The 23,591-nt window shown below is 41.5% G+C and overlaps 1 protein-coding gene across 3 annotated transcripts in view; it reads left to right on the top strand.

Annotated features, from left to right (window-relative positions):
• Positions 1 to 23,081, top strand: part of gng12b (guanine nucleotide binding protein (G protein), gamma 12b) — a 130,794-nt gene extending 107,713 nt beyond the window's left edge. For all 3 annotated transcript variants that reach the window (XM_060919714.1, XM_060919713.1, XM_060919715.1), the window contains 2 exons: positions 16,626 to 16,744; positions 19,284 to 23,081. In XM_060919714.1, coding sequence (XP_060775697.1) covers positions 16,652 to 16,744; positions 19,284 to 19,409 — 219 coding nt within the window. In that variant the 5' untranslated portion in view covers positions 16,626 to 16,651 and the 3' untranslated portion in view covers positions 19,410 to 23,081. The remainder of the gene's footprint in view (positions 1 to 16,625; positions 16,745 to 19,283) is intronic.
• The last annotated feature ends 510 nt before the right edge of the window (positions 23,082 to 23,591 follow it).

The raw sequence follows: 23,591 nt of genomic DNA, 5'->3' as shown, positions 1-23,591 counted from the left end.
ATAATCATCTGCAGCTCAGTGCTTGTTAAATTCTGGAGGGTTGAAGAGGTGGAGCATTATAATGCAGAAGCTAGATGTAGCTTTGCATTGTAGAGGCTACCAGGCATGTACCAATATAACATTTTTACCTTAGTATCACAATAATTTCACAACCACAATGAGCTCAAACCTCACAGTTTATGGTATTATTCCACTGTAATTCGAGAACTTCACCTTCACCTATTCTCCTCATGCCGAACAGCACACAGGGCCTCCATGTTTGCTCTCCAACTGTCCTGCTGGAATGCTGCCTTGTGCACCTGGTTCCAGGATGTCCAACTGAATTCAGTTCTTTCTTTCTCCACCATTCTCCTTCATGTAGTCTTTGGTCGACTTCGCTTCCTTTCCCCTTCAGCTTTCTACTCAAGGGCGAAGTTGCAGTGACGTTGGTGGTCTCCTCAGGAAATGTGGCCAACAAATCGTGATGGTGTCAGTGTTGGTTAGCCTCAGCACTAATTAGAGAAGTTATTACATTCTTAAAATCATTATTATTCAGTTGGAGTGACAATTCTGTTGGCATTATTTGCTATAGGTGTGTGTGCCCACCCGCCCCATGGAAACAGAGTCTATGATCATGCATGGTGAACATCACAGTTGATTGTGCAGTGATTATCAACACAGGCCTAATGAACACTAACATGATAATTCCAACATTTGTAGTAAAACAACGATTGTCATCTTGATAGTAACAGCAATATAATAATCACAGTAACAATATTTTCTTTTTTTTCCTCTCCTCTGGTTTTTCGCTGTACCCCTTCCCCCTCTTTTCCCCCTGTTCCTGGGTGACGGAGGCCATCTCGTCTCCTCCTCCTCGCCTCCTTGGCCTCAGTTCTGCACACTCTGTCAGTCTGATAACAGCAGGCTGTGTGTGATTAACGCTCATACTGGTGCACTTAGCTCATTCCATTCTTGTCCATCACTGGTTCTGCTGTCTTGTGCCACACTATCTCTTGTCTAACATGCTGGAGTGTGTCACCATGCTGATAGTATAGTTCCCATTGTCCTCTCTGTGCACCGGACATGCTGAACAGTGCTATTGTTTATTCATAGCGCAACGTGCAGTTTTAGTACCCAGCCTGCAGCTCTTGTCAGACTCCTGCTAAGCAGTTTGCTGGTGTGAATGAGAGATAATAAATTGGTTCTGAGAAGGCAAAGGACTAGGGCGTACAGGAACATATAATAATTAATAAAGAAGCAACCAGCTCTTGAATATCAGTTTCCCATCCTGCTATTAAGCTTTGCTTTCTGTTCAGGTCAAGATTACCCTTTTTAAATTTTTACTTAATTTTAAAAGTGGAACAGTACTAAAAGGCACGCAGAATGTAGAACTATAGAGACATGATGTACAGTATATAGACATGATGCCTGCACTGAAAGGAACACACTTCACTTCCAGTTGTGCATGTACAGCTGCCATCAGGATGATCCTCAAAACATGAAAAGGGACTCAGTTGTCACCAGTATTGTTTACATTGCTCAAAATTCATTTATTCATTAGTTTATATTCAATAATCGCTTTATCTTGGTCAGGGTTGAGGGGGATCCAGAACCTGTCCTGGGAACACCGGGCACCCCAGCATGAGGATTCACCCTAGATGGGATGCCAGTCCATCACAGGGCATCATGCACACACACATTAGTAACATGATTTAGGCATAAAAAGATGAGTCTTTTTATACCCAGTCATTACATGATTGGGTATAAAAAAAAGAGCATCCCAGTGAGGCCGAGTCTCTCAGAAATAAAGATGGGGAGGGGTTCACCGCTCTAAGAAAGACTGCATGGACAAATACTGCAACAATTTCAGAATAACTGATTATTACTTCCACAGAATATTACACTAAATGTTATTCTGTCACTTATACATTTGGTACTAGACCTTTCTTATCTAGAAGTTCGGCATTTCTTGTACCTGACTTTTACACTTGTTGTACGTTGCTCTGGATAAGAGCGTCTGCTAAATTCCTGTAGTGTAAGATAAGATAAGAAGACCTTTATTATCCCACAGTGGGGAAAATTTTTTGTTTGCAGCAGCACAGTGGATAGCAGCAGAAGAGGACATATCAAGCCACACAAGTTTAATAAATAAATAAATTTGTCACCTCCTGGGAATCAAGAAAAAAATGTCTCTCTCAATTTCTCTTTTGGGGCGGCACGGTGGTGTAGTGGTTAGCGCTGTCGCCTCACAGCAAGGAGGTCCGGGTTCGAGCCCCGTGGCCGGCGAGGGCCTTTCTGTGCGGAGTTTGCATGTTCTCCCCGTGTCCGCGTGGGTTTCCTCCGGGTGCTCCGGTTTCCCCCACAGTCCAAAGACATGCAGGTTAGGTTAACTGGCGACTCTAAATTGACCGTAGGTGTGAATGTGAGTGTGAATGGTTGTCTGTGTCAGCCCTGTGATGACCTGGCGACTTGTCCAGGGTGTACCCCACCTCTCGCCCGTAGTCAGCTGGGATAGGCTCCAGCTTGCCTGCGACCCTGTAGAACAGGATAAAGCGGCTAGAGATAATGAGATGAATTTCTCTTTTGTTGTGATTTCCTTACTAGGAATTTCCCAGCAACCCTCCTAGTCATATGATACATCATTGGAAAGCCCAGGATGTACAGTACTCTTTACAACACACCAGGATTCAAGTGAATAGCTGGAAAGAGTAAGAGGGTGTGCACATAAAACAAATGTCAACTACAGAGGACACAAGTCTATGGGTTGGTTCTCGGGAGGAGATATATATATATATATATATATATATATATATATATATATATATAATTTTTTTAAAGAGATAAATACTAAATTAGAGGAATTATGAAGTAGATGAAACACACTTGCTGCACATATCAGGTGGTCATAATTGCAGAAGATAAAACAGAAAAAAAAAACCCAATGCAACAACTATTGACAGACCTACAGATGTGAGTCTACTGTGAGCAGTGCTGGTTGTACAGTTTAACAGCTGCAGGAAGGAATGATCTGCGGTAATGTAATGTAGTAAGACTCCTCACTGTAAAATTACAAAGAATTTGGGGATTACGTCATCTACAGTACATAATATCATTAAAAGAGTCAGAGAATCCGGAGAAATCTCTGTACACAAGGGACAAAGCTGAAATCCAGCATTGGATTCCTGTGATCTTCAGGCCCTCAGGAGACAGTGCATTAAAAACAGACATGATTCTGTGGTAGAAATTGCTGAATGGGCTCAGGAACACTTTCGAAAACCATTGTCTGTGAATACAGTCCGTCACTGCATCTGCAAACACGAGCTAAAACCATATATGAACAATATCCAGAAACAACACCACCTCCTCTGGGCCAGAGCTCATTTATGATTGACTGACTGAAATGGACAAAATGGAAAACTGTCCTGTGGTCTGACAAATCGAAGTTTGAAATTGTTTTTTGGAATTCATGGACACCGTGTCCTCCAGGCTAAAGAGGAGAGGGACCATCCAGCTTGTTATCAGTGCACATTTCAAAAGCCAGCATCTGTGACAGTATGGGGGTGCATTAGTGCACATGACATGGGTAGCTTGCACATTTGGCAAGGCATCATGAATGCTGAATGATGTGTACAGGTTTTGAAGCAACATGCTGTCATCCAGATGAGTTGTTTTTCAGGGAAAGCCTTGCTTATTTCAGGAAGACAATGCCAGACCGCTTTCTGCACATATTACAACTGCATGGCTCTGTAGTAAAAGAATCCAGGTGCTAAACTGGCCTGCCTGCAGTCCAGACCTGTTGCCCATTAAAAACATTTGGCGCATTATGAAGCACAAAATACAACAAACGGTGGTGTAAGAAGGACGGTTGAGCGGCACGGTGGTGTAAGTGGTTAACATGGTCGCCTCACAGCAAGAAGGTTCTGGGTTTGAGCCCAGCGGCCGGCGGGAGCCTTTCTGGGTGGAGGTTGCATGTTCTCCCCGTGTCTGCGTGGGTTTCCTCCAGGTGCTCCGGTTTCCCCCACAGTCCAAAGACGTGGTTAGATTAATATGGGACGGCCTTGGGCTGAGGTGCACTCGAGCGAGGCGCCTAACTCCCAACTGCTCCTCGGGCGCTGTTAGCATGGCTGCCCACTGCTCTGGGTATACGTGTGTGCTCATTGATCACATGTTTGTGCATGTGTGTATTCACTGCTTCAGATGGGTTAAATGCAGAGAGGAATTTCACAAGCATGTGATGAATAAAGTTGTTGCTGTTGTTCTTCTAACAAATGAGACCCCGAACAGTTGAGCAACTGAAATTGTATATTCGGCAAAAATAGGACAAAATTTCACTTTCAAAACTACAGCAGTTGGTCTCCTCAGTTCCCAAACATTTTGAGTGTTGTTAAAAGTTGAGGTGATTCAACACAGTGGCAAACATGCCCCTGTCCCAACTTTTTTGAAATGCGTTGCTGACATCACATTCAAATTGAGCATATATTTTTCAAAAAAACAATAATATTTCTCAGTTTCAACATTTGATATATTGTCTTTGTACTATTTTCAATTAAATATAGGGTTTCCAACGATTTTCAAATAATCACATTCTGTTTTAATTTACAACCACAATTCCAAAAAAGTTGGGACAAAGTACAAATTGTAAATAAAAACGGAATGCAATGATGTGGAAGTTTCAAAATTCCATATTTTATTCAGAACAGAACATAGATGACATATCAAATGTTTAACCTGAGAAAATGTATCATTTAAAGAGAAAAATTAGGTGATTTTTAAATTTCATGACAACAACACATCTCAAAAAAGTTGGGACAAGGCCATGTTTACCACTGTGAGACATCCCCTTTTCTCTTTACAACAGTCTGTAAACGTCTGGGGACTGAGGAGACAAGTTGCTCAAGTTTAGGGATAGGAATGTTAACCCATTCTTGTCTAATGTAGGATTCTAGTTGCTCAACTGTCTTAGGTCTTTTTTGTCGCATCTTCCATTTTATGATGCGCCAAATGTTTTCTATGGGTGAAAGATCTGGACTGCAGGCTGGCCAGTTCAGTACCCGGACCCTTCTTCTATGCAGCCATGATGCTGTAATTGATGCAGTATGTGGTTTGGCATTGTCATGTTGGAAAATGCAAGGTCTTCCCTGAAAGAGACGTCCTCTGGATGGGAGCATATGTTGCTCTAGAACCTGGATATACCTTTCAGCATTGATGGTGTCTTTCCAGATGTGTAAGCTGCCCATGCCACACGCACTAATGCAACCCCATACCATCAAAGATGCAGGCTTCTGAACTGAGCGCTGATAACAACTTGGGTTGTCCTTCTCCTTTTTAGTCTGAATGACACGGCGTCCCTGATTTCCATAAAGAACTTCAAATTTTGATTCGTCTGACCACAGAACAGTTTTCCACTTTGCCACAGTCCATTTTAAACGAGCCTTGGCCCAGAGAAGACGTCTGTGCTTCTGGATCATGTTTAGATACGGCTTCTTCTTTGAACTATAGAGTTTTAGCTGGCAACGGCGGATGGCACGGTGAATTGTGTTCACAGATGATGTTCTCTGGAAATATTCCTGAGCCCATTTTGTGATTTCCAATACAGAAGCATGCCTGTATGTGATGCAGTGCCGTCTAAGGGCCCGAAGATCACGGGCACCCAGTATGGTTTTCCGGCCTTGACCCTTACGCACAGAGATTCTTCCAGATTCTCTGAATGTTTTGATGATATTATGCACTGTAGATGATGATATGTTCAAACTCTTTGCAATTTTACACTGTCGAACTCCTTTCTGATATTGCTCCACTATTTGTCGGCGCAGAATTAGGGGGATCGGTGATCCTCTTCCCATCTTTACTTCTGAGAGCCGCTGCTCTCTTTTTATGCTGGGTATAAAAAGATGCTCTTTTTATACCCAGTCATGTTAATGACCTATTGCCAACTGACCTAATGAGTTGCAATTTGGTCCTCCAGCTGTTCCTTTTTTGTACCTTTAACTTTTCCAGCCTCTTATTGCCCCTGTCCCAACTTTTTTGAGATGTATTGCTGTCATGAAATTTCAAATGAGCCAGTATTTGGCATGAAATTTCAAAATGTCTCACTTTCGACATTTGATATGTTGTCTATGTTCTATTGTGAACACAATATCAGTTTTTGAGAGTTGTAAATTATTGCATGCCGTTTTTATTTGCAATTTGTACTTTGTCCCAACTTTTTTGGAATCCGGGTTGTACATTTTACACAGCTTCCCAACTTTACTGGAATTGGGGTTGTACATGTTTGAGTAAATTAGGGTAAAAAATTTACTTCTATAAAATCTAAGGAGGTGGTCTGAGTGCTAAGTAGCTAAATGATAACGGAGTCGATTTCTAGTTGTAGTTTGCAACTTTGACATATTAATGTAATATCTATGCTTGCAAAATGTGCATTTTGTTGGTTAGCAGAGTTGTTCATTTAGCCCATTGATGAGCTGTGGGATCCTCAGGTGAGACACGTCACACTGACCACTGTATTTCCAACACTTATTCGACCAAGCTGTGGATACAGCTGTATACATAGCACTCTGTGTCTTATTAAACCCGTTGCTTCCTGGCACTGCTTATGAATGCACGCAGTGTCATCATGAATGGTGTAGTGTGGTTTTCAGTCTTCCTGAGTGTCTCTGCAAACACCGTTGCACAATAGTGTTGAATTATGAACAGACGGAACAGCAGTGCTTACGATCTACTATAGCGATGAGTGTCTTTTTAAGAGTTTGCAGCTGAAGGTCTTCTCCAGGTGCGTCTAAATGCATGGTGGTCCCTGTGTGGCTTTTCCTGCATACAGATGTTATTCCTGGAATGAAACTTCAGGGCAAATCATGCAGAGTCAGAGAAAGGGGCAGCTGTAGGGCACTGAAGCCTGTTAGGGTGGCCTAATGATGTTGGTTTGCCTTTACATGTGGCTCTGTCCTCAGCCCAGCCCTGCTGTCTGCCCTTAGGTGGTTCTGTATGTTTTTCTCTTTCTCTAACTTGTTTATGTACTACAGAGAAATCTTTAGCCTGACTCATTCCCTAGAAATCTCCGCCGATCTTGCTGTGTTTCCTTCTCTTGCAGTCTGAACACCTTCAAAGAACTACCTGCATGAAGAGGTGGAAGATTGACTACTTTGCTCTTGCGCTTGGTTATCAGATCTCCTTGGCGCCCCAGTTCACAAGTGACTCTGAGTCGGAAACGATCATGAAAAAGAAGCATGCAACATGGTTCATTTGACCCTGAGGCATACATGTCAACCTTTGGTCAATCAAACCTGTATAACCAACCTCCAAAATCCGTATTTCCCTTATAAAATCCTTATAAGATGCAAATTAAAATAATTTACCTAAAATTTGAATGATAATTAACAATGATATATCCCAGTTACTTTTTATTCAATATTAATAACAATAAACCTTCAGAATGAATACAAAGCTCCAATGTTTGACAAAAACACAGTGTCACTCTAATGTTCTGAATTGTACTCCATGACAGCTTTTTTAGCACTCCGCACCAATACCTCACGAGGCTGCATGTCACAGCAAGTGTCTGTGTTGATCTTGCTGGAGTGCCCATTCAGAATCTTTTCAGTCACTATTGAAGGTCGCTCAGGTGGAAATACGCATTTCAAACTAAATGTTACTTCCCGGTTGGCGGGATTCTCGCAATGCGGTGTACGCATGATCAGAAGTGGAACGAAGTCTCGCTACCACGAGAGAACGCGCGATTTCATAAGACTCTTGACTGGCTGTCTGTGCTTTCTGTAGTGTACAGTACGTTTGTAAATGTTATGTGCTCTTTTATCATCGTGGGAATTGATTATAGCTCTAAATAAATATTGAAGTTTTTTTAAAGGATCCGTATAACTTTATTTGTACGCCCGTATACTACGTTTATTGAATCAAATCCGTATAAAATGCGGACATTCCGTATAGGTTGACATGTATGCTGAGGAGTGATTCTAGGCTGTCTATCTAAAGCTCTTAGGGTGTATTCAGACCAGGATAGTTCGATAGTTCACTTGCTTTGGTCCGAACCAAATGTTTTTTTTATTTTTTCATTTTGGTGCGGTTCGCTTTCACACTGTACATTTTAGTAAGCGGACCAAAATCTGTCAACAAAGCCACGCGCCCTGAGGTCGTTCAGCTATTGGTCAGAGACGACACGCGCACAAAGCGTTAAGTTCAAAAGTAGTCATAGAGGCTTTCCATGCTGTTATTCTTTTTAATGTCATCAAAGCTATATGTTTTTTCCAGTTTTTCCAGTTTTCACAATTGTGCGATTACTATGCTGTTGTACAAGTAATTTATCAACGACGACGACAAAGGGCAAGGCGGCTACGGAGGATAGCGCTGATGAGCGCACATCACGTTGTGACAGTTCTGGCTCTTCACGCAAGACGGAGGAGGTATGTGTCGGGATATTCGCCTTATCCATCGTAATAGATGAATTTCTTTTTTGCGTCGCTCGTACCGCCACTTTTTGAAAGAATGTCCCTGATTTTAATGTAGGTCTGACGGAGTTTCTTCACTTTTAGCCGACATTGTTCTGGGGAGCGCGTGAACCCCTTCTCCTTCATTTTCTCACTGAATACAGCAAACACGTCGGCATTTTTGTGTGTTCTCTCCAAAAGCTCAGATATGTGGACATCTGCCCATATATCCACAAGGGTACGCGTTTCTTCCTCGGCCCACGTTTGCCCCCTACTCATTTTTTATACTCTGTAGTCTAGCCTACCACTGGTCTGAATGACTGAACGACTGTTGTAAGGTTCCCTTGACAACCGAAACAGTGTTTGCACTTTGCGGTGGAGTGTCAAGACTCTGTTTCCCATAATGCCCGACAAACGACGGAAGCTCCCGAGGTACAAAAAAAGCAAAACTGTCAGATTTGGTCCGGTCTGCTTTCACACCTCCAAAAGGTCCGCACCAGAGTTCCTTTGGTCCGGACCGAGTCCGACCTTGCAGCTCGGTCTCGGTCCGCTTGTCTGGTCCGGACCAGAGTTCGGTGGTTTGTATTCAGACCAACCCAAAAGGTCCGGACCAAGGGAAATTCGGTTCGTTTGGTCCGGACCAAACAACGTAGGTGTGAATACGCCCTTAATTAGGGGTGGGTGACAGTATGTTGTACCATGAGGAGGAAATTTTAATTAGGCCTAGGTATATCATTATTATGTTATTATCATGAGCACTTTTGTCACTTATGTAAGTGACCCTGTATAAAGGCGTGATGAAAATTCTGTGAATAAAAATGAAAATGTAGATGGTATTTTGCTTTAGATGGCATGAGGGGGAAAAAAAAGAGCAATTACCAGCTCTACCACCCTGCAAGATTTCTGAAGTGGAATTTCTACAAATTAGCTAAGATTGAACACAGGTTTTAAACAACATCCTAGTAGGTTCTGTAGTTGTTGTATAGCATTTACAGTCCTCCTCTTTGAAAAGGAGAAGCTTTATTGAGAGGCACTAAAAAACCATGATATTGGATTGTACAGTTGTCAGACACTTGAAGTGTTTGCTCTCGAAAGGTTCATAATACAGCACATTTTCCAGGACAAGATTGTGGATTCTTTAAAGCTGCTGTAGCATATGGAGCAGGGTCTCTCTGCCACTGAAGGAACTTAAGTAACTTCTCTGGGCCATGCACTCACTGCCAGACAGGGTGTCCAAAGTGCTAGACTACGCAGGTGCTAAGAGCTCAGGGTGTGGCTCTACATGGGAACTACGCACAAAGTCTAGTGCACGGTTTTTGCTTGAACGTAGTCAAGTCAGTTTATTTGTATCGCGCTTTTAACAACAAACATTGTCACAAAGCAGTTTTATAGAAAAATAAAGACTTCAAACATCTGAACTAATTTTATCCCTTATAAATTTATTTATCCCTAATGAGCAAACCTGAGGAAACGGTGGCAAGGAAAAAACATTGAGAGGAACCAGACTCAAAAGGGAACCCATCCTCCTCTGGGTGATAATCCAAAAAAATGTGTCTTATTTTAATCTTGCATGATGTTTGCAGATGATATTGTGATATGTGGTGAAAGTAGAAAGGAGGTTGAGTTGGGTTTGGAGAGATGGAGGTATGCATTTGGAATGAAGGTGAGCAGGAGCAAAACAGAATACACGTGCATGGGGATGAGAGTGTAGTGAAGATGCAAGGAGTAGACGTAAAGAAAGTTGGTGAATTCAAGTACCTGGGGTCAACTGTGCAGGAAAATGAGGGCTGCGATAGTGAGGTGAGAAAGAGAGTGCAGGCAGGGTGGAGCAGTTGGAGAAGGATTTCGGGAGTTGATAGGAAAGTCCCAGCAAAAGTGAAAGGTAAGACGTATAAGAGAGTAGTGAGACCAGCTGTGATGTATGGATGGGAGACCGTACCCTTAACGAAGAGACAGGAGGCAAAGTCGGAGGTGGCGGAGTTGAGGATGTTAAGGTTTGCGATGGGAGGTTGGACAGGATAAGGAACGAGCACATCAGAGGGACAGCACATGTGGAGAGCTTGGGAATGAAGCTAAGAGAGATGAGACTGAGATGGTATGGGCACATCCTGAGAAGAAATGTTGGAAGGAGAATGTTGAGGATGGAGCTGCCAGGCACACGAAAACGAGGAAGGCCAAAGAGGAGATGCATGGATGTGGTGAGAGAGGACATGAAAGTGGCAGGTGTGGTAGAGAAGGATGCGGAAGACAGGGAGCAATGGAGACGAAAGATCCGCTGTGGCGACCCCTAATCGGGAGCAGCCAAAAGAAGGTGATTTTAATCTTATTTTATTTATATATGGCGTGTATAAACATTCTATGCACATCGACGTTTTAAGTAGAAATGTTCTAGAATAGTGCAAAGGTTTTTGAGAAACAGGATATGTATTGGATGTGTAAGCAAATTTCTTCACTTTTCTGAGTGTTTTTTTTTTTTTTCTGTAACATAAAATTGATTGCATTTCCTTTAGGAAATATGCAGGCATGATAATGGTTCCTAATTAATTAAAAATGGTGCCCAAAACCCATCTCATCTCATTATCTCTAGCCGCTTTATCCTGTTCTACAGGGTCGCAGGCGAGCTGGAGCCTATCCCAGCTGACTACGGGCGAAAGGCGGGGTACACCCTGGACAAGTCGCCAGGTCATCACAGGGCTGACACATAGACACAGACAACCATTCACACTCACATTCACACCTACAGTCAATTTAGAGTCACCAGTTAACCTAACCTGCATGTCTTTGGACTGTGGGGGAAACCGGAGCACCCGGAGGAAACCTACGCGGACACGGGGAGAACATGCAAACTCCACACAGAAAGGCCCTCGCCGGCCACGGGGCTCGAACCCAGGACCTTCTTGCTGTGAGGTGACAGCGCTAACCACTACACCACCGTGCCGCCCCCCAAAACCCATAATACCCATTTAGTTCACTTCCTGCAGGTTGATTCAGGATCACACTGCATTCTCACTGCAATTGAATCACACTAGGGTGCACTTAGAAGTGGACCGAGACCTTACACAAGTATTGCGTATATAAAGACTAAATCCTTTGAGTCCTGTATTTGCTCATCTAACTGGTGGTGCTTAGCTCACATCTTGGCTCTCATGTGTGGTAAGCTTCCTGTTCTTACGAACTCCCCCTTCATCCTGTTTCTCCCCCTGTATTTTTTTACACAACTTTTAATCATTTAATACTGTCCAGGCTGGGAGAAGAAAGGGAAGGAGCTTCCTGTAGGGAGAGAGGGGGGGAGTGAGGGAGAGGAGCGAATGAGTGGGTTAATGAAACGGATGTGGCTATCTGAGCTCTGCTAGTTACTCATGTTGTCACATATGAGCATCCATTTGGCCCCAGAGAGAGGAAGTAGAGAAGGATTGATCTCTTGGAGTGGTCTGTAGGGGTGAATGTGTGTGTGTGTGGGTTTATTTATGTCTGCCATTGCTGTGTTAACATGTGAGGTTGTTATTCGTTCATAGTGAGGAAAAAAAACCTGACTAATTGCAGTTCTCACACTAGCATCGGCAAACAGACAATGCTTGCATCAGAACATTGTCTTGCAAACAGACAGTGATTGCATCAACCATCAGAACGACCACAAAACTGAACATTGGCTTTGCAAGTTACTGAATGCATATGCTGTCAAACAGTTGTGTATTTACTATACTGCATTTTTTTTGCTCAGTGTGTGTAGGTGTTTGGTGTAATGATTTTACTCACCATAAGCACCTTTGTATTACCGACAAGCAGTTACTAAATTGTATTTAGGCAGTGACTTGAAGTTTGAGAGTTTGGATCCTGGAACTGCCACATAGCTGCTGCGGTGTTCATGAGCAAGAACCTTCAAGCGTTTACATTTGTGCTTATATTGGCTTCCACGTAACTTGTAACTTGTTTTGGATTCAGGCCGAGCATGTTTGTCATTTTGGCAGTTTGAGAACTCAATAGAGAGCAAGTGCTTAAATTCTCCGAATGGGGGTTGAGCTTGTAACAGTTCTGAATATGTCATGTTTTGCATGGTATCACCAGTAGATTTTAAATTAAAATTTTGCTCGTATAATTTGTTGAATTTTGTCAGTTTGTACAGCTGTCTGAATGTTTTCAAAGCTGAGGTTGGTTTGGCACAGTTCTTACCCAGTGTGCAACGCAGTCAGTTATGATCAGGGCTTTGAACCAGAATTTTTTTCCTATTGGTTCGTTCCGAACAGAAACGGAATTTTAACGTTTCCGGTTTTGGGTTCCACCATTAAATAGACGTTCCCGAACCGATTAGAACAAAAAAATTTCGTTCCCGGAACGGTTAATTACGTTCCCTGTCAGCTGTTTAACAAATGGCTATAAAATTATGTCTCTGTCTCATCCAGCTTAAGCCAAATGTAGGCTAATTCTATTACAACCTTCATTAAATAAGACAAGAAATAATTCAAAACAATTATTTCAAATGTTGGCGATTTGGATTCTCAGTATGTCTTCCCATCTACACAAACAGAAAAAGTGCCAAAAATGAAAGATAATTCGTTTCGTGTGTTACCAAAGGCTAGTCAGGCCCTATGCATTGATAGGCTAACAGAGGTTAACGTCATTTAATGTTCGCGAGCCTCTCATTAACGTGGACAAATATATTGATATCGTGTTTGAAATTGACGTTTTCGAATAACGATAGACTGCAATATTCACCTCTTATTTAAGATGTGGAGACGTGATAGTAGTCCACCCTCCCGCTCTCTCCATTCAGTCAGCGAACGTCACACAGGAAGTGAACCCCAGCGGGTCATAGAAACTTGCGCAGGAGAAGAATGACTTTATTTGTAGGCTACGGAAACTTTGAGGAACGAAATAAAAACCGGTATTAACCGGTTACCATTATTTTTAATAAGTGTTTCTGTTCCAGAGCATAAAAAATAAAGTTTCTGGTTTCGTTTCTGTTCCATGTGAAATAGAAAAAGTTCCCGGTTTTCGTTTTCGTTCCTTGAACCGGTTCAAAGCCCTGGTTATGACATTGTAAAGAAAGACTGCAGCTCGTTTTTGATTGGTAGTAGTTTTCACTGAAAAACCTGAACTTGATGAGGTAGTAGTAGTTGCATATGGTTTTTTAAATTTTTTATCACACCTCCAAATTTATGTTTGCAATCCAGTCAATGAAAGTTTGGCCAGCTTGATGGATCATCCTGCACCCCCCCCCCCCCCCCCCCCCCCCGGAACTGCTGTGACTGGGCAACACTAGGTAGTCCGTATCTTGTGGGGAAATGCCGCATGCTGGGCATGTGAGGGAGTCACGGTAGCCCCAACGCTGCAGGGTGGCTGCTATTCTGCCATGCCGTGACCGTAGCCTGTTAGCTTGTGTCCACTGCTTTCTGGTAAGATGGTTAAAACTGGACAGTGGTTCAGTGGGGTCAGTGACTAGGTCACCACCTGTCGAGGGGTTGCACGAGGTTGCATGATTAAATCAAAATCAGTATTTTATTGGCAGTGCATTCATTATTGATGGCTACTGTCAACCTGTCTGCCAACCAAATGAATGCATTATAATGAATTGCTAGATTTTCCCACTTCCTTCTTTTCATCATATATATGGCCACTAAAAACGTCACCAACTAACCGACTGTTGCACAATCACTGGCTTCGTCAGTCTGTTCAGCCCAGTCAGGTGATGATACTGAATCAACGCTCAATGTTCTTTCAGCTGGTTATGGCATGCACTAAACATTTACTGTTCATATGTGGCAGGCTAAATATAAGTCCTTATTTTCCATAACTTTTATGCCATCTCTGAGATGTTGTGTACCACGGGAATTGCCTGTTAATTGGAGTTAATGGCTGTCGTAATCTTTTATTGCATGTCATTTTCCACCTCCGGAGTGAATACTGAAGAAGAACGGTTGCAGGAAATCAAGTCCTCTGTGCTAAGGTCTTCTGTTTAAATTCCTGCTGTGTGCTTCCAGTGTAACTGTCATTCTGTTGAACCTTCACAGGAAGTTTAGTTTGTTCTCTTTTTTTTTTCCCCCTCATTTGCTTCATATTAGTATGCTGTAGATTTCTGCACAATGCAGACTGGTTATTTATGCATATACTCACAGCACATTCAGAACATATCATATTGGGTGGTTTTGTGTGTAGATTACTTTGGGGCTTCTTAACCCATCTTGATGGTTGGTACAGAGCCAGATCAATCAGACAGGACGATTTATGAGTCCCTCCATTCAGCTTTATCTCTGTCCTCCTGCTCTCTGAACTTTCTGTTTGTTTCAGGGCGTTCCGCTTTGTAGAGATACAAGCCTAGAGACAGACAGACAGACAGACAGACAGACAGACAGACAGCAGAGGGCTTTGTGTGCTCTTCCTCTAAATCTCTGATAAGAGCGCATGGTTTCTCAGGAAGTGGGATAAACAGCGTGTTGTGCACACGGTGGCTCATCTGAACATCTGGTGCTTGTGCAGCACTAAATGTGTTACTGAGGGTAATACTTATTTAACTTTCACTTAGTCTCTTTTCATAAAGAGATTGATAAAGTCTACACCAGGTTCTTTGGTCAGGACTCATGAGCTTTGATAAACACTTCTTATTGGTTCTCGCTGAGGGTTAGTTTCCCTCATAGGTCTCACATGTATTTTTTGTTATTATTTTTTTTAAAATATTACAGAAAAGATAATATAGTTGTGCCAATATTGCTCTTTTGACTTGCACTTTTTGGACTGTTTCAGAGCCGTTTGTAAAATGCCAATACCCATCATTTAGGATCAGTCACTATTTTTGATGTTTCTTCTTATGGAGATGATTAGATTAGGTTAGATAAAACTTTATTGATCCCTTTGGGTGGGTTCCCTCAGGGCAATTAAGATTCCAGCAGCATCATTACAGACAAACAGAGAAAATCTCATCTCATCTCATCATCTCTAGCCGCTTTATCCTTCTACAGGGTCGCAGGCAAGCTGGAGCCTATCCCAGCTGACTATGGGCGAAAGGCGGGGTACACCCTGGACAAGTCGCCAGGTCATCACAGGGCTGACACATAGACACAGACAACCATTCACACTCACATTCACACCTACGGTCATAGAGTCACCAGTTAACCTAACCTGCATGTCTTTGGACTGTGGGGGAAACCGGAGCACCCGGAGGAAACCCACGCGGACACGGGGAGAACATGCAAACTCCACACAGAAAGGCCCTCGCCGGCCACGGGGCTCGAACCCAGGACCTTCTTGCTGTGAGGCGACAGCGCTAACCACTACACCACCGTGCCGCCCACAACAGAGAAAATAAATAGAGAAAGCCTCTAGATAAATTAAAATAAACTATTTACATATACAAATATAAAAAGAATAAGATATGGGGAAGGGGGGGGCGGCGGCAGGAGAGATATTGCACTTTATATTGCACATTATATTGCACATTGTCCGGTATTGCTTATTGTTAGGCTAGGCTACTGCTCCTTCCCATCCTCTGTCCTCCTGTTACCCCTCCTCCCCCCCAGAGAGGAGTTGCACAGTCTGATGGCGTGAGGGACAAAGGAGTTTTTGAGTCTGATGTATTAGATCCATAAGAAGAAACTTACATACGTACATAATTTTGTATGCAGCACTAACACAAAATTAATGTACAGACATGTGCATCATTTCTGTGCTTATACTGTTGCAAATAATGCAGGAGGTGCAGATTGGGTAATGATAGTTTCCATAATATGTATAAAACTTAAAAGTTCAAAAGGTCCATTTGACCAAAACCCTCGAGGCTCAATTGTCTGGTGCGCACCCGAGTACAGGTAGAGTCTTTACATTTTGCAAAATGGGCTCAATTTACATAAGTTTGATATAGGTCTGCACCAAACATAAAATTTGACTGTCAGTTGGTAGTACCTGATATAGTTTAGGAAGCTGTCCGTTTACTAGTATTTGTGGTGCAGCTGGAGTACTGTCTGAGTTGCAGCTTGTATCAGCTTCAGTGCATGTGTGTGCAAGTGAGTTTGCATGTGACTGAAGATTACAAGAAAGCACACAGCAACAGCTGTGTTCAGAAGACCCACCCAGCCTGCTCCAGATTTCTCTCTCTCTCTCTCTCTCTCTCTCTCTCTCACACTAGGCAGTCACCCTTGTTTTAACAGTGTTTTAGTGACCTTTTGGTTTTGAAATGCATGCATCAGACTTTAACCGTTAATTTATGTGTATTTGCAGGTCTGTGAAGATTGCCAGCAAGAAAAATGTCATCAAAGATGCAGAGCTCGAATAATATAGCACAGGCAAGAAGAATTGTACAGCAGCTACGGATAGAGGCAAACATTGAGAGGATAAAGGTAAAGGTCTACAGATCCTAATCACTGGTATTATACTATATTAAGAAATTAAGTACACTGTTGGAGGAAATGCATCCAGGTCATTGAAAGTAACCGAGAGCCAGCTGATGAGTTTTATGGCCCTTTTCCACTGCATGGTACCAGCACAACTCAATTCAACACACCTTTTTTGGTTTTCCATCAGGAAAAAGATGTTGATAGTACCTGGTACTCCTTTTTTTTTTTGTGTCACCTATGTCGAGGTTCCAAGCGAGCTGAGGCAATACCAAAAGGTGATGTGAAAACACTACAGAGTACTGATTGATCAGAGCTAAACACACATGTATACATGTTATGTACCAGCTGGGAGGTCCATATGGTGAAATACCGTGACCGAGGTCTTGAAAGTACTGAGCGAGGCCCTCTGGGCCGAGGTCAGTATTCAAGGCCGAGGTCACGGTATTTCACCATATGGACCGACCTTAAGCTGGTAAATAATATATTTTTTTCTTTACCAAATTCTAACAGAAAACGAGAGCGCCCGAAAGGGAAAACCGAGCCGTCATTTTGAATCCTCATTCACGGCTGTAATGCAAATGGCTTCCTCTTCGGTATACAAGTGCACTTCCATGGCAGGAAAAAAACTACATTTTGCCGCCTATGTAGTCCCCTATTTATACAAAATTGAGTCATTCAGGATTCAGCCATGTTTTTGCTCAGCGTTAGCAGCAGTTACAGATTTTTAGCTTTCTCCTGAAATGTTTTCTTTTATTTCTTCTTCCTCAGGGTAGTAAAACTCGCTTTCACTGTGAACACTGTCGTTATCGCTGTCCATGCTGTAAAATTAATGCTATTCTCCTGAGAAATGCTGGCAAAAATTTATAAGATTTTTGATAATCTTATAAATAAATCTTATTAAAAAAAAGATAAATGTTGGCAAAAAAATGCTATTATGTTTGTTGTTGCTGTGAACGAGCGAGTTGCCAGAGGTCCATAACCGGGGTCCGTATCGTAGGATACGGACCCGCTCGCCAGCCAATCAGAGCGCAGGATTTGATGGAAACCGGATCGCGAAAAAAATACATGCTGATATTAGCTACCAGGTTAGCGTATCCTCTTGTGTCGCCTTTGAGCAGTTGTGTCCTCGTCTGAAATCTGAAGTAATATTTAAATTTTCCTGGTTTTTAAAAATATTTTTTATGTATTTATTAACACACATCCCGCAGTATTTTTTCTTGCTACCTTCAGCCTCTTCTGAAAGAAAGTTTGTCACAGAAAGAATTGGCGCCGGCGGCACGGTGGTGTAGTGGTTAGCGCTGTCGCCTCACAGCAAGAAGGTCCTGGGTTCGAGCCCCGGGGCCGGTGAGGGCCTTTCTGTGTGGAGTTTGCATGTTCTCCCCGTGTCCGCGTGGGTTTCCTCCGGGTGCTCCGGTTTCCCCCACAGTCCAAAGACATGCAGGTTAGGTTAACTGGTGACTCTAAATTGAGCGTAGGTGTGAATGTGAGTGTGAATGGTTGTCTGTGTCTATGTGTCAGCCCTGTGATGACCTGGCGACTTGTCCAGGGTGTACCCCGCCTTTCGCCCGTAGTTAGCTGGGATAGGCTCCAGCTTGCCTGCGACCCTGTAGAAGGATAAAGCGGCTAGAGATAATGAGATGAGATGAGAATTGGTGCCAAAAGAATTAAGATTGGGTATGAAATGTGAAATTGTAAATGAGGCCAGTTTATGGAGTCAGCTAACTTTTATAGTTTTTTTTTTTTATTTGTTTAATTTAAAAAAAACCCAGATAGTTGCTGACCTTTGTAAGTCAAGTAATGGATTTTTTATTTTATTTTTTTAAAAGTCCGGAACAGTGTATTATTAGTTGCCATAAGCATACTGCTCCTGCATTGCATACTTTGATTTCTTTCAGATCACCTATTCAGTATTAGCTATTATAGCAACATGCAAACTGCAGTGCCTTGACTTCACCAGGTAGCTTTCAAACTACAACTGGAATCGTGTTGTGTTCAGAAGTAACTAAAACATGTTTGGCAAAAAAATTGAAGAAACCTATGTACCTGGTATTACCTGATTAGTATAATATGCTGGTGTATCATGGATGCTTTGGGTCTATTTTGTGGATGGTGATTCAGGTATAGTTGTCAAGATTAATCATCATGAATTTTGTTTTTCTTTTTAATCCCAAAAACTGAATGTCTTTTAAAAGATGGTGACCTAAAACATGCATCCAAATAAACAGTGGTTGAAGAAACACAAAATCAATGTTTTGTAATGACTATCTCAGTTCCTGTATTATAAGTTTATTGAGAATGTATTTCAGCAAAAACACATATAACAATAAAAGTGAGTTTTCATTCTTCAAAACAAAATCCAAAAAAACTGCTTTTGTCTCTCTCTCTCTCACACACACACACACACACACACACACACACACACACACACACACACAATTGTAATAATTTCTCTCCTAATAAGTTATTTATTTTTTTCCATTAGACATTATTCTGCTGATGATGATGATTACACTTTGTCATTACTGTGTATTCTCTGTCTTAGGTTTCGAAAGCCTCTGCTGACCTTATGCATTACTGCAGCGAGCACGCCAAGTACGACCCTCTACTCATGGGCATCCCGGCCTCAGAAAACCCTTTTAAGGATAAGAAGCCCTGCACTATATTGTAGTGGGAAGCACTAATCATGTGCTCTTTGATGCCTCCTTTTTTATAGAGAGAATATTTTACCTTAAAGCATTCATACACTAGTCACCTTAAAGTCAGCTAACCTCCTCATTCTTACTCTTCTTTTATTCTCCTGCCCTCCAGGCTAGAACAGGAGTCTACACTTGAAACATATTCACTTCTTTCACTTCTGTTCTTTTCAAGAAAACAAGACCAAAAACCTCTAAGTAAACAAGTTTTACGGTGCATTGACAAAGCTTGTGATAGGATTTTATTTAACCCCACTATTGATTGCCTGAACTGAGAAGCTGTTTGCTGTGATCATGCTATCTGATGTGGTCTAGATCAGACCATTTTGCAAATAAAGATGAAGAAAAAAAAAATCTCAGTTGGGAAGTGCCCAAACAAAGAGAGCGCTACTCATCAAGGCTAATTCCATTTTCTTTGATCATCATGTCCTTTTAATGTCCCAGTTCTGATCAGCAAACCTCAGCAGTAGTACTCTGACTCTGTGTTATAACAAAGCTCACTGGAGCTACACATTCAACCTTTCACCTTTCAAGGAAAGTTAGAGAAGCCCAGAGGCCTGAAACAGTGCTCTACATGTCCTGATACAGTTTTCCCCCCAGCAGTTATTCACTTGGCAAGTGCATTTATCTAAAGTGTCTAGCAGATGAGACAGAATTTAATTCAAGCATAAAACCATCCAGTTACTAGTGCAGAACCTTGACTGCAGAACTAACACCGTTCCACATAGTAATAAATCGAGGCAACTGGACTTCTGGTTAAAGTGGTTTATTCTTAAGCAATAGTTCAGTGAAAAAATCTATTTCTCTTTAGCGTAATGCAGTCTGCATGCTTAAGTCGTCACAGACCCGCCTCAGTTAAACCATTAACCATTTTATAAAGTAGCAAAATATGTACATTTGTTCCTTCAGCTGCTGGGCCATACCTCCATGAGTCAGATGCTTGTGTGACGTGACAGCAGACTACATGCTAAGTAGGCATATGACGATATATTGTGCGAAAATAAATTGATACAAATTTATGACAATTCAGTAAAATAAAAAATGCAAAAAACCCAAAACAAAAAAACCTTGCAGAAATACGTGTGACTTCACCATAGGCGGAAGTAACATAGCTCTGTTACCGTGGGAGAAAAACCCACAAAAATGGATCTTAAAATGGGAAGAGCTGTTGTGCAATTGACTGTACAAATAGATGCAAGAAGAAATCAGAGCTCTCTTTTTACATACTGCTGAAAGCTAAAGAGAAGCAAATTGAAGTAGAGGTAACTCTTCATGAAAGTTTATTAAGAAAAGGCTTATTTGTTATTAACTTTTTTTTTATTTTTAATAAAAGGAATATTTTAGTTAAGAGGTGATTTTATATTTGACTCCAGCCTTTACAAGTGTGGGTAAATAATTATTGGTAGTTATTAAGAAAATTAATTTTTTTATATTTAATATAATATAATATTTAATATAAAGAATAGGAAAATAAATTTTCATTTTTTTGGTAATAAAATTTTCTCTTTTTTTTTTTTTTTCAAAAAATACTGGGGACAGATTGAATTGTAAACTCAATATCGTGAATCAAATCAAATTGTGAATTGGGTGAATTGTAACGTGCCTAATGCTAAGGAAAAAAGTGATTCCAGTTTCCAGACGGATGCTACTAGGGATAATAGCAATGTTACAAGCTTTTGACCAATTCATAGTTTTTGGAATACAAGATCAGAAAACACATAAGAAAATGTGTTGGAAGTTGATAACTGTACAGTATGATGTGAGTATGTGACTTTGGGGCTCATTTATCAAGCTAGAGACAAACAAATAAATTCATAAATCATTTGCAGGAACATACCAAGAAATGTGGTATTCATGAAAATCCAGTTAGTTTAGAAAAAATATTCGTGTCCTGTGAGCGCTCCACAGTGTGTGTAAGTTTACATGCATTAAATACTTAACGGAACCTCGACTGATAGACTTGAGAATGTAGCATTGGTACAAATTGCTGCAATTTTATACACTGATTACGTTGTCAAGTTTAAATTATTTATTTATTTAAAACTACACTCACAAATTTAAAGTTCTGTGAAAATCTTTCTTTCCATATTAATTACTTAAGGAAGGCGATCTGAAGCAAATCCATAAATGAAGAAAAATAAGACTATCTATTTAATTAGGAGAAACGAAATGGCACCCTACAACTGCAGGAAGGGTCTGTGATAGCCACCATGTCGCAATGGCTGAGTTTCAATACTGGAAGATTTAGTATACTCTGTGTTCAGGACGTACTCTTTCATCATTTAGCCACCAGCTCTCTGTTTGCAGTGTTGTCCTTTATGGCATTTTGTGATATCATTAAACGTAAATCAGTTGTGCTGGGAACACACCTGGTACTTTATCATGAACATGCACATGTGAGGATGAAACAGAACAAGAAGTTAACAAAATATTTAGGGATCTGGGAGGATTTTTTTAGATTGGCTTCAGCAGTTTAGATTTATAGTTGAGGCCCTTTGGGTCCTGGTTGATCAGATGCATTTTGTGGTTTGTGGAAATTGTGTTTTTGCTCAAACAAATTTAACACTTTTTTTCCACTAGCTTAAATGACATGGATGACCGAAAACCTCCATATCCATATGCAGTCAAGTTCAGGTGAATGAACTTATATTGCAAGATTATGGTTCTACACTGAGTAGTCTGTTCAAGCTAATCAGCTGACTAATCTCTTGCAAAATTTAGGGTCCTACTGAATTTTATATATTGTCATTCTGGGCTGGTATTAATAGAAAGCAAGGTTGAACCAGACAGAATTAGGAATAAAGCACCAATAAACTAGCTCAACACAAGTCCAGTTGCCTCGTCTTCATACTACTAGACACTGAAAATGACTCAGATGACTGGTAGCCTTTAGAGTCCTGTTGCTCATTGTGGAGGAACCGGTGGCGTCACTCTGACGTAATTAGTCCTCAAGAGTACCAGCACACCCTCTTCAACTCAGTACGTGTGAACAATGGAGGGCTTCACATAGGTCAGTGAAAGGTTGCCTCCTCTGTCAGAGCACTAAACCAACCATGCTTTCTTTTCACCCTTCCCTTTACAAATTTGCCAAAACCCCACACATCAGCTTTTCCACAGTGCGGTAGAAAGCTCTCTTGCCTTTTTCAAACAGCGAAAGTGAATGCATTCCTGCAAGAATGACAAAAAGCATCATTAGTGCTCAGTGGTATTTTAGGGCTACATGGATTGTTTCATAACCCCTGCCAAAAGCATGTTTGATAAGTGAGAAGCATGACACGAATTCTCCTGTCTACGCAGTTCTCGCCTATGCCTTAGAAAACCTTAGACTTTTGTTAGTGTCCTGTTTATGGTAGTTAGAGTAGCGCTATATATAACAACCCCGATTCCAAAAAAGTTGGGACAAAGTACAAATTGTAAATAAAAACAGAATGCAATGATGTGGAAGTTTCAAAATTCCATATTTTATTCAGAATAGAACATAGATGACATATCAAATGTTTAAACTGAGAAAATGTATCATTTAAAGAGAAAAATTAGGTGATTTTAAATTTCATGACAACAACACATCTCAAAGTTGGGACAAGGCCATGTTTACCACTGTGAGACATCCCCTTTTCTCTTTACAACAGTCTGTAAACGTCTGGGGACTGAGGAGACAAGTTGCTCAAGTTTAGGGATAGGAATGTTAACCCATTCTTGTCTAATGTAGGATTCTAGTTGCTCAACTGTCTTAGGTCTTTTTTGTCGTATCTTCCGTTTTATGATGCGCCAAATGTTTTCTATGGGTGAAAGATCTGGACTGCAGGCTGGCCAGTTCAGTACCCGGACCCTTCTTCTACGCAGCCATGATGCTGTAATTGATGCAGTATGTGGTTTGGCATTGTCATGTTGGAAAATGCAAGGTCTTCCCTGAAAGAGATGTCGTCTGGATGGGAGCATATGTTGCTCTAGAACCTGGATATACCTTTCAGCATTGATGGTGTCTTTCCAGATGTGTAAGCTGCCCATGCCACACGCACTAATGCAACCCCATACCATCAGAGATGCAGGCTTCTGAACTGAGCGCTGATAACAACTTGGGTCGTCCTTCTCCTCTTTAGTCCGAATGACATGGCGTCCCTGATTTCCATAAAGAACTTCAAATTTTGATTCGTCTG

Source organism: Neoarius graeffei, chromosome 4 (assembly GCF_027579695.1).
Source record: "Neoarius graeffei isolate fNeoGra1 chromosome 4, fNeoGra1.pri, whole genome shotgun sequence".
NCBI lineage: Eukaryota > Metazoa > Chordata > Actinopteri > Siluriformes > Ariidae > Neoarius > Neoarius graeffei.
This window is presented reverse-complemented; position numbering and strand designations above follow the sequence as displayed.